Source organism: Cyclospora cayetanensis, unplaced genomic scaffold (assembly GCF_002999335.1).
Source record: "Cyclospora cayetanensis isolate NF1_C8 unplaced genomic scaffold, CcayRef3 CcayRef3_contig_176, whole genome shotgun sequence".
NCBI lineage: Eukaryota > Apicomplexa > Conoidasida > Eucoccidiorida > Eimeriidae > Cyclospora > Cyclospora cayetanensis.
Window position 1 is genome coordinate 73,200 of NW_020312121.1, and position 11,068 is coordinate 84,267.

General features: G+C 53.1%; 1 protein-coding gene across 1 annotated transcript; it reads right to left on the reverse strand.

Moving 5' to 3' along the window:
* Positions 1-147: 147 nt before the first annotated feature.
* Positions 148-5,593, reverse strand: LOC34621510. Its single transcript, XM_026337317.1, has 10 exons — positions 4,565-5,593; positions 3,636-4,048; positions 2,669-3,425; positions 2,317-2,448; positions 1,987-2,091; positions 1,730-1,818; positions 1,209-1,491; positions 767-886; positions 431-505; positions 148-240 (listed from the first exon to the last, which is right to left on the reverse strand). The coding sequence occupies exons 1-10, from the start codon at positions 5,591-5,593 to the stop codon at positions 148-150; spliced, it is 3,096 nt and encodes a 1,031-aa protein (XP_026193102.1).
* Between the last annotated feature and the right edge of the window lie 5,475 nt (positions 5,594-11,068).

Below are 11,068 nucleotides of genomic sequence, written 5' to 3' on the forward strand. Positions count from 1 at the left end.
CTCTGCACAGCACAGTGAAGCACAGATCGAGAAGGCTTCAGAGAGTTCTCAAGAAGCGCTTTGCGGCATGATCAGTGATCTCCCAAGCGTCATCCAAGCAGCCAAGTGACGCTGCTATTACTGGCACAGAGGGGCGGTCAGCAGGCTTCAGGGGGTTGACAGGCAGGGATTCTTTGGAGCGCATGAACCAATGCGGAGCAGCGGCTCTGTCCCGTCGATGCTGGCGTTCTCCAACGAATCCTGTACAGCAACGACCAACCCACACATGGGGCCTGTACGCTAGTGCAACGGCACAACCCCGCACACACCTCCAACGTCGAGCACAAATTCACCAGCTAAAACATGAGACCGATATGCAATGCGGAGAGAAAAGGCGAGACGGCCAGACATCCAAGAAGGGAAAAAAAGTCTCATAGAAGGCGGTGTGTACTCTGAGAATTGCAGCCTGAAGAATCTCCGAGTTCCCTCCAAATGCACTGTCCAAATCCAACTTGCGCTGACAGCACTGGGCACCGCATCAGGAAGACAATACAAGTAGACCAGATATCCTCTTTCCTTGAATGCTACTGCTTATCAGCAGCCACAACGGCTTTCGAATGTTCCCTTGCAATACGCATCGCTACCGTCCGTTGGTGTAAAAATCTGCATTGGACGAGAACCCTTTCTAGCACTTATTCCCACTGTGCAGAACTCCATAGAGCCCTAAGCTCAGCAGTCACGCGTCGAGGACCCCATGACACCCTGAGTCTCAACAAGCGAGGTTCACCTTGAGAATAGATTCCTCGACTGTGCCGCGGCAGCAGAGGCGATACACTGTAACTTCGTGCGTTTGACCAAGTCGATGCACTCTGTCCTCGGCCTGTCTATCATTCTGAGGATTCCAGTCCTGAAAGAACCCCGTCCAGCAGGCAAAGACCTCCGGCGTAAGCAGCTGCTTTGGAAAAGGCAGCTCTTATAAAATCATGAAACCATCCAACACAACAGAGCATTTCCGAGACTCAGCACTCCCTCCCCCCCTCCCGTCCGCCCTATTTCTCCCAAGCCTCCCGTGAGGATGGTAAAACAGCGTCCAGTGACGCAGTACGCTTCAGGCAAAAGAAGGATGATCTGCAGTCGTTGCAGACTGACGCGGTTCGGAACAAACAACAGCACTCACACAGACTTCGGCACACGGCTGAGGTGCTGTTGCTTTCTGAACAAGGCCTTACCTGGTCCAGGAGGATCACCGTGCGCGCGGCTGTCAAGTTTAGCCCCTGTCCTCCAGCCTTGGTGGAGAGGAGAAAGGCTGTGCACTCTTCTGTCTGATTGAAGCCATCAACAAGACGCTGTCGCTCCTCGACAACGGTCGATCCGTCCAGACGGCAGAAGCGCAACGTGGGCATATGCAGTTGCAAAGCCTCCTCTACAACGTCCAGGAAAGTTGTGAATTGACTAAAGAGCAAGGCCTTCTCGCCCCGACTCTGAACCTCGGCTAACAGCTCAAATGCCTTTCTGCAAACAGGTAGTCGGCACGGTTGCACATAGCGAGCACGCGTTGGCGTTCTCTTCACACGAAGGCCAGCAGGAGCCTCCAGTGGAAATAGTAGCGGAAAGACGAAACAGAGGAGCGACACAGAGCAAGAAAGAAGGTTTTGCACTCAGCTACACCGCAAGATGAGCGGGCAACCGGCTGGCTAGAAAGCGATTTCGCGGGGGGAAAGGGGAGGGGGGAAGCGCCTTTTTGTAGTACCTCAGTTTCGTGCTTTCCAGGAAGGCGTCCGCGGGGAGAGCCAAGTCGGCGAGCTTCATGTCTCCCTGCTCCGCTAACAGGCGAATCCCCTACGCCAGCCATTGCACACGCCTTACATAAACCCCCCCTGGCACCGCCACTCCTCTGCTGCCCCCTGAAGTATAGCGGCAAGCGCTTCCAGAAGTCTCCTTGTTGTAACCCTGGATAAAAAGAATCTCTTCTATACGGAGCTGTTGTTCGAAAGCTACCCTGCCTACCTGATGTATTTCATAGTCGCTCCAGTTGTCGAACTCCGCGCGAATCTTTTCAATCGAATTCCCCTTAAATCCGTCCACGTGGAATGCGTAGTGCCGTGCCATGCGCTGCATACCCCAACAAAATACGCCCACATTTATGACGACGCCCTCCCCCCCTATACACCGCATACGCCAACCCTCGCAAAAAAAATGTCGCCACTTATCCGCCCACTCCCCCCCGCCCTCAAAAATATGCTCACACCCTCACGAACACATCGCACAAGAGAAGGCCGCCAATGCTCCTACAACCACCAATGGCAACAACTGCGCATTGCGGCGCTAACCACGTACATCCTTCTGCTCCGAGGTAAAGCGACCCTGCATCAACAGCGAATGATTGCATATCCGACGGAGGCGAAACAGCATACTGCTGACGAACCGTTTGCCGCCGGCTTCTGCAGCCACACCCCAAGCACGCAGTTCCTTAAACCAGTGACAAAGAAAAGACGCAAGAAGAGATGCATCGAAGACTCCACAAAACACATAAATCCATCCAGATGGCGCACACAGACGCATAGACGCTCTCTCTCTTTCTCTTTCTCTCTTTCTCTCTATGAAAGGGCCTCATTGTGAGTTGTAAGAGGCCACCTGTCCAACTGCCTCTGGAGGCTCAATGCCGCTAGCACCTACCCGGTTCTTTAACTTCACCCCCAGCCTCCTGAGCACATGGCCTACCGGGGACTGTCTTGTGTGCCCTTTCGTCAGTAGTGGCGGGAACGGCTTCCTCTTCTCCCGCAAAGGCTTGGGTAAGCCTCCTGAGAGACATAGCCAGGTCAGATTCGTGCTGTCGGATCTCCCTTAAGTACAGGCTTTTCTGGGTGCCGTCAAGTTCGCAACGCAGCACGATGTTTGTCTTCCTGGGCAGTTCCTGCATGACTTCGCTCTTCAGCCGGCGCAGAATGAAAGGCGATAACACGCGCTGAAGACAAGTTACATCTGCAGGGAGGCCTCCTCCTTCTCCCTGAGAAGCCGCGTCGCCTCCCCTTGACGCCAATGTCTCAAAGGCCTTGCTCAAGAACCCCTTGTCGCTGCTGCTGCTGCTGCTGCTGCTGCTGCTGCTGCTGCTGCTGCCGCCGCCGCCGCCTTTGAGATCGTCCTTCGAAGGGCCTGTTTTCTCCGATGATTCAGACTGCTGCTGCTCCTTCTCACTGCTCATGCCGCCGCAATAGGACCCTGCATCTTCTCCAGATGGCGCAGCAGTGTCAGCCTGAGCCGGCTGCCCCTCCGCTTGCCGAACTTCTTGCGCCTTCACCCTCGCCTTGCTCTGGCAAGCGCGCTGCCGCTGTGCCTGCCTCTCGAACGCTGTGAGGGCAAGATCCAGAGACTCGGCGTCGAAAACAGCAGGCATCAGAAACAAAAGCAGATTCCTCAATTCGACGGTTCTGTTTTGGATGGGCGACCTGCGAGCCACAGAACACGCAGGCGACACACAGCAGCAGCTTGGCTCGTCCACGCAGGCAGTGAAGGCTTTCCCTTTGTGCGTCTAAATAATCACAACAAGAAGACAGCAGCCAACCCTAAATGACTTTCAGCCCGTCTCCCCGCTGCTCCTCGCTGTAAGGAGAGAATCACACTGCCCCGCCTTGGCTTCAAAACGCGGCACAAGTTACCCCGTGAGAAGAATGCGCCGTTCGCAGCGAGCCATCTTGTTGATATTCTTGTACACCTGCGAGTCTTTATTTTTTAAGGCGTGCGCCTCGTCCACCACCAGATAGGCAAACGGTCTGAGCTGGCGGAGATACTGGACATCCCACTTGTTGGAGAGGGAGTTCACCGAGGCTACAAGCACGCGAAAGGGCTTGGAGCCTTGCAGCGACTCAATGCAATCCAAAGCGATACTCCGCCGCTCCGATTGCTTCCCCGCATATTTCACAACGCGGCCAGACAAGTGAGGGGCCCACATAGCGAGCTCGCGCACCCAGTTGTCTACAAGCGACGCTGGAGCCGCCACGAGAGTCGGCGTCGAAAGCAAGCCGCTAGAGTAGGCGTAATTGAAAAACACGCACGTCTGCGCGGTCTTCCCCTGCAGAAGCACACACACGCATCAACAACAAGGTTTCTCCCACACGGCCGTGTGACGAGAACGCGCAGCGGCAGCCGTTCCATATCTCTATACATACACATATATCTCTTTCTCTATCTCTCGATAATCCTCTGCAAAACGCCATGCCCTGCGTGCCGCGGCACAAGAGCTGGGAAGAAGCCTCTCGCGAGAAGCGGCCAAATGCTTCTCAGCTCCTACTGGAGCAACCCACGCAGGCACTCAAGAGGAGAGATGCCTACTGCACGAACACTTCTCGAGAACGACGACACACACACTGACACACACACACTGACGCACACACAATGACGCACACACACTGACACACACACACACACTGACAAGGCACAGAAGCCGCGAAACTGACAGACGCGCCTCTCTACTGGCGTCATCGCTACCGTCCAGCCTTGGCCCAACTCTCGAAAGGCGCAAGCGCCGGAAGCAGCAGCAGCACGCAAAAAACAAGGATGGAGACTTTCTCTGTCTACGACCACCTACCAAGCCCATCTCATCCGCGAGTATTCCGTTCCTGTCCGCCTTATGCATTGCAGCCAGCCAATGAACCCCACACTTTTGATAGTCCTTCAGCCTTCGCCAGCCCTCCCCGCAGTGCTGCTGAAGTGCCTCAGGGATGCACAGCGACGCGCTGCAGTGGCAACGGCCTTCGCCTATTTGACGCCGAACATGTTCTCTGCCCTCTGCAGAGGGACCTCCTAGCTCCTCTACAAGCAGGTTCGTCATTGCCTCTGACTCTTGGAGACAAAGCTGCAAAGCGTCTAATGACTCGTCATCGCTGTCGGATTCCTCACTCTCGCTATCGGTGCTGTTGCTGCGGCAGGCGCTCCGCCCGCTGCTGGAGAGCCGCGTGCTGCCGCTCACCGAGACTTGCTGTGGAGGGACGGAAGAAGACTCTGAATCGCTGCTTGCAGCACCACAAGCGGCCACTCCCCCCCGCAACAGCTTCCGCTTCTTCACCACGGGCTCGGCCCGCTGTTGCTCTTGCTGTTGCTGTTGTTGCTCGCCAGCCGTAGCAGCAGCGCTAGACCTAACGGCAGCAGCCACGGGCTGCTTCCCAGCGCCACCACACGACTTACTGCTGCCACTGCTGCAATTCCTGCTGTGGCTCGTGCTGCAGTACCTCTCCAGGCTCCCGCTTCCGAAAGAGAGCCAGCCGGATCGCCTACCTCCCTTGTCGTGTAGAGACGCTAGACGCACAGGGGGAGATCCTGGCTGCTCAGAAGCTGCATCCGTCCCGACCGGACACCCCTGACCACCAGACGGAGTACCTCCTACTGAAGACGCTTCGCAATCTGCGGAAGCCATGGCCTTTGAGCGAGAGGCGGCCACCTGTGCAGCTGCGACTTCAGACGCAGGAGCGAGGGTTCCTCCCACGCCTGACTCTGCAGGCACTCCTTCCTCCGAGGAACCCTCGACGCACCGAGCTTGCGGCACACTGGGGAGGGAGCTGCTGCCTCTAGAGGCCGTCCTGTAAGCGAATCGCCTCCAATCAATGCACTCAACTGGCATTACAGTGGTGCTACTAACAGAGAGAGCACCCAATGAGCGATGAAGCAACACAACACGCCCACTTGAGCCGGAAGTTGCCCGCCGCAGAATTGGATGTGCAGCGAATTGCGGCGGCGAGGCACAGAAACAATCACCAGACAAACGTGTTCCGAGCTGTACACCAAACAAGCTGCATCAGAAGCTACCAGAGGGAGCGTCCAGGCAGCCCGCAAGCAGGCAGCAGCGATGATGCTGAAGACACTGAGGCTGCAGGGTTCTTTTACCTCAAAAGACCACCGCAGGCCAAGGAAGCCGCACGAATGCACAGCGTCAGGGCAGTCGAGTCGTTCCGGACCGGCCGAAATTGCCAGAGAAGCATAATGAGCGCATCGCGCAGAAAAATGAGGGCTTCCAGCATGAGCTGGACAGGCCCAGAGTGAGAAGAAGACACGCCAAGCGCGCAAACGCCGCTAGAAGTACGAAAATGAGCAACAAACTTGGAATACAGACCGCGAGATGCTCCGGAGAAGGGATGACCACTAACAGGATTGCCAGCTGCGTTTCTCCCTGTCGTGGGGAGACACGGCCAGCTAGACACGCCTCTACAAAGCCTGACGCTGGATGGAAGCAAGCGAAGACGCTCGTAACAAAGCGTTTTAGGCCGTTGTGCATACCAGGCGAAGCGGCAAATCCCACCCCAAAGCACAGTGCTCCTCTAGGAGGTCTGTCCACTTGGGGCCGGAGGGCTGAGGCTACGGCATAGCGGGACTGGCACCGTGTAAACAGCGGAGTATCCTCTAAAAGACGAATAATAAATGAGTATGTCCTAAGTTTCTACCCTAATACGATTGGCAAAGCTGCAGAGGACATCGTATTCGCCTTTGTCAATGCTCTTCGGGGGGTGCTAGGGTTTCGTCCTTCGTGTATTCCAACTGGAATATCGAAACCGCGTGTTCTTAAGGTCACCTGCCAACCAGTTTCAGTGAAAATTGATGTTGCTGACCTATGGATTCGGAACCAAAGATGACATGAACTTGTTCGCTCGTTGCACCCGCATTTCCAGCCACTGGCAGACATCCTGCTCCCAAAGCATGGTACCTGATGAAGCAGCACGTCGTTTCCTCGTCAGCCAGTACAAGGGTCCAGTTTTGACCAAGTGTTGCACACACCCACGTAAGGGTCAAGCTAGGGCCGAAGCCAAAGAATTTGAAATTGTAGGCAACTCTGCGTGCAACAGCGACACACCGCAACACGGGGTCAGTTAACACAAATACACAGCTACTTCAATCGTTATATTTAATCGAAATTCGGATTAGAATGGCCGTCTGCTTCGAGTGCACGTGTATGCTTTTTTGAAAGCACGACTAGCTCCACACAAGCAATGCGTGCTGTGCGCTGAGTTACCTTGCTCGACTGCTCGCGTATACCCCGAGCACTTAGAGGATGCATCCGCCTGCAGCTCAGCTAGTCTTACTCCCATCATGTGAAATCCCTGTAGAGAAAAGCACGGAGATGGCTGAGATCTTGTTCAGGGACATTGCGCAGCGTTCACATATCTTAGCTATTTGGGTTTTCTAGGCAGACGATCTAGGTAAAAATGGCACAAGCCAAGCGTTATATTGCTGGTACTAAGACGGATGCTTCATAATGATTGAGAGCATCTCTAACTTGCTGGTTCTGCATGTACCAAAAAGTGATTCAGAGAGGTACGACCTGTACTGTACCCTGGAGCCAACGTACTGCTAAGAAGCGTGTGTTTTTCCGCGCTCTCCTGCGACTGCCCACAGTAAAATGTTTCATATCTTGCCGCTGAAGAAGTGCCTAGTCGAATGGCAAATTTTAAAGCAGCACTGAGGATCATGCATTGGTCTTTCGGCGTGCGCTACTTTTAGCAAGGACAAAAATAATCAGTTGGAAAACCAATAAGATGTTAAAGGTGTGGTAATTAGACTCGACGGAAAGGCCTGGAGCAGGAACAATCATTTGAACTATCATTTTACAAGCTAGTGAATGGTGACCGGTGCTAGGGTTTACATCCGTGGCTGAGGAAGAGCTAGACGGAAGCCAAACTCCTTTAACACTACATCATTCATGATAACTGCACACTGCAAGACAGGATACAACAGGCGTAGCTGCGTTCTATGAGCGATACATTTGTGTAGCGCAGCAGTTCTACTGATACTATGAACTAGTCCTTCGCAGTAGCTCCAATTTCGGTAGATATTCGCCTCTTTTATGTTAGATCATCCAAGTTCGTTTATTTAATTGTTTTTACCCACGTAACAGGCTTAGACTGTATATAAATATATGTGAATATACATATATGTATGCAAGCTTGAATATAAATAAGCAAAACCCACCTAGCCTGTCAACTCAAGAACCTCTAAGACGTTTGTCTATTCTTGTGCTTCGAGTTTTTGGCCGTGTTCAGGACATCAGCTATAGACACCTACACGCCGCGTGAAAGGCGCTTTTGTTTTGCAAGCTTGTTGCTCAGCATGAGCTTGCAATTGGGAAAGATGGCTTTTTGTTGCGTCTGCTTAGCAACAGAGTTGTATAATGTGGTTGCTTTACGAACTATAGTAGATGAACACTATTACAAGGTCATTACATTGTAATGTTCTTACAGCGCTTTTACGCAAGCCAATTAAAGGCAATCGCAAGAACTTTGGGTAGACTAGCCTTCCACTCAACTTAATGCTCTTCGTATAGTGCACCCATGTAGGACTAGATTTTGCTTGTGCTTAATGTGCCTACATTAACCCGGCAGTGCAAGATGGATATCGCAGAAACAAAGTTGCATGGCATATAATGTCATTCACTGTCTAACAAGTAGAGAGACCTGGCGTGCTTCTTTTGCTTGGTCCAACGAGAATGTTTGGGCACTGGCAGAGAGGCTTTTAGGCTGAGTTGACACTCGTACCAGTTCTCAAAGTCATGGTGCATGAGCCTCAGTTATCTCTAGTGATTACAGATATGAGACAATGGAAGCAAATGCTGGGCTGAAAGGACACGAATCACCACAGTGAACAAGGAGAATACAGTCTCCTTGTGCACGTCCAGATGAAAGAGGTACTGTGTGTTGTCCCGTGAGCAAAGCTACACCACATAGCTCATCTGGATCAGAATATCGAGCTGCGTTTTACTAAGCTCTGAAAAGTACGTAACAAGCTTCGTTGCGTCCCCCGAATCCAAAGGGTTTGTCCCTCCGAATTGTCGAGTACATGTACGAGATGCAGCAAGGCGAGTTCCAGCTTATGATTTTTTCAAAACAGCAAAGCGCCTTTAGCGGACATTAAATTAAACATGTGCGCATGTAGCAAAGGGTAAGAACGACGCGGCAAAGCCAACATGCTGGCGCTGGTATACTATTATGGAAAATGAGCACAGTTTCCTTACAAAGGGTGGTCTGGACAGTGAAAGACCACAAGTCTTCCTCTCCTAGCTTTTACATCTGTAGACCCCAAATAGACGTTTACTAAGCGAATCACAGTCGAGGAGGACTGTTTGAGGTAGGCCTCCGTCTTGCGATTCTGAATTCGGCTGGAGCAGTGGGCTGCTACATCACCAAACCGCTACTGAATGAATTTGCCGAATTGAAAAGCGAGTAGCATGTGGATCTCTCAGTGGAGCATGCGCAAGGCCATGTACACGCCGCAAACTGCATACGTTTCCTTTTGCAGCAGCGTGTGTATATGTTCATGAGTGATGACGGCTTCATGTCAGTTCGAGGTGCTTGAATTCAAATTGCGGATCTTAACGTGAAGCCATTCTAGCCTTTGTATTAGTGAGCTGGTGTGCTTAAGCAACAAATGAGCTAAGCCTCTGATCCGACTATTTTCTTGGCTTCAACAGTACGTGTAGTCCAAGCTGGCTGGTGAAACGAATTGAGAGAGCAGCCAACGATTGCAAAATAAACGACGCGCGCCCCCATCTACCGCATGCGCCGTAAACAGCATCCGGAGTGCTGCTATCAGATGGCCGCTACGAAGCCAATTTGAGGAACCTTCTGGCCGCGCGCCCACCTGAAATGCATTCGTCTCTGATCTGAGTAAGCGACTCCACGAGAGCGTTGCCACCTTTCTGTGTTTGGCCCACAAAGAAGACTAGAAAGCGCACCGTAGCACCTCTTATTTTTGAGAAATTGCGGCCGCGTATCTATCTGATATCCTAGGTGGTGGCATAAGTGGTGTGAAGAGTATTCTCTAACTTCGCGGCTAAACATCGAGCCTAAAAGGCCGATGAGGGCGTTCACGGGCAGCGGCAAGCGCGTGGTCTTTTGAATCATGCCCTCCTCCATGAGAGGCCCTCGAGGATTCTCTGTTAGTGGACGAGTTGCCGTATACTCCCCATACCCACTTCCCCACACCACTCCAGCCCTTGGATTTGCTGCGGTGCCTTCTACCGGACCCTAGTTCGCCGCTTCCCTCTCCACGGTGCCTGCCTCTTCGAACCGACGCAGCAGCGTTCTCCGCATTTGCAACACTTGGCACAAGAAGCGCAGCAGCAGGTTGTCCAGGGCCTCCGACGCTGCGCAGGAGGCAGCATGACACCACAGAACATGAACGCATGCTTGCACAGGCGGGTGAGTGCAAAAACACTTTTAGCGCTTTCCCCCCACACTGTTGCATGCCTTCATATGCTGCGCCCTGCCGCATTGTCAGTCTAAGAGCTGAGCGTTTGGCCGTGTTAGCGGGATGCTCTGGCTTGGGGAAAGGCGGCCTCCCGCCGCTGCTCATACCCCTTGAGGCTTTGCTCAGTCGAGCCTGTGGAAACTTCGTATCGAGGGGAGTCTGGGTGCCTCCGCGCTGCATCGGCCAAGCAGCGGCCGTCGGCGTCCAGCATAACGAGGAAGTCGTTCACCCTATCAAAAATATCAGTGCCGTCCTGCAGCGACGCATCCCACGGCCGCACGCAGGGAGTAAATATATTTCCTTGCATAAAACACACACACCTGGAAGTCTGGCGACTTCAAGAACAGCTACGAACCAGCCTTGACTCACCGCAAAGGCTATCTCGTTTTCTGCAGCGTACTGCCGGACGCTGTCCAAGTCAGCCTCCAAGGCTTCTACTTCATTCATCTCGAAGCACTTCCCCCCGTACCCCCACTCCGCGAGCAGCAGACACCAGGCCTACAGAACAGAAACTCGCGTAAACAGATTAGAAATCCGCAAGGCGAAAACGTGTGGCAGCCTCGGTGCATGCACAGGCTCTCACTACCCACCTCCACTAGGCATCGCAGTACAGCAGATGCGAGTTCGTCCTGCAACTCGAGTGGCGCCGCGCAGAAGAAGGACTCGACTGTCTGCAAAAACGTACACACACAAACACACATACATCTACACTCCGCAAGTTGCAATCGGCGCAGCGACTGCATCGAAGGCTCTCACTCAAGCGGCAGAGAGACAGAGACAGAGAGAGAGAGACAGAGAGAGAGAGAGAGAGAGAGAGAGAGAGAGAGAGAGAGAGAGAGAGAGAGAGAGAGAGAGAGAGAGA

Excerpts from the sequence above, each read along its gene's own strand:
- LOC34621510 (XM_026337317.1), bottom strand. The coding sequence starts at position 5,593 with ATGCCAGTTGAGTGCATTGATTGGAGGCGATTCGCTTACAGGACGGCC. Across the intron at positions 3,426-3,635 it reads CGGCGCATTCTTCTCACGGG|GTCGCCCATCCAAAACAGAA; the intron begins GTAACTTGTGCC and ends TGTGGCTCGCAG. Across the intron at positions 2,449-2,668 it reads CTCAGGAGGCTGGGGGTGAA|GAACTGCGTGCTTGGGGTGT; the intron begins GTTAAAGAACCG and ends CACTGGTTTAAG.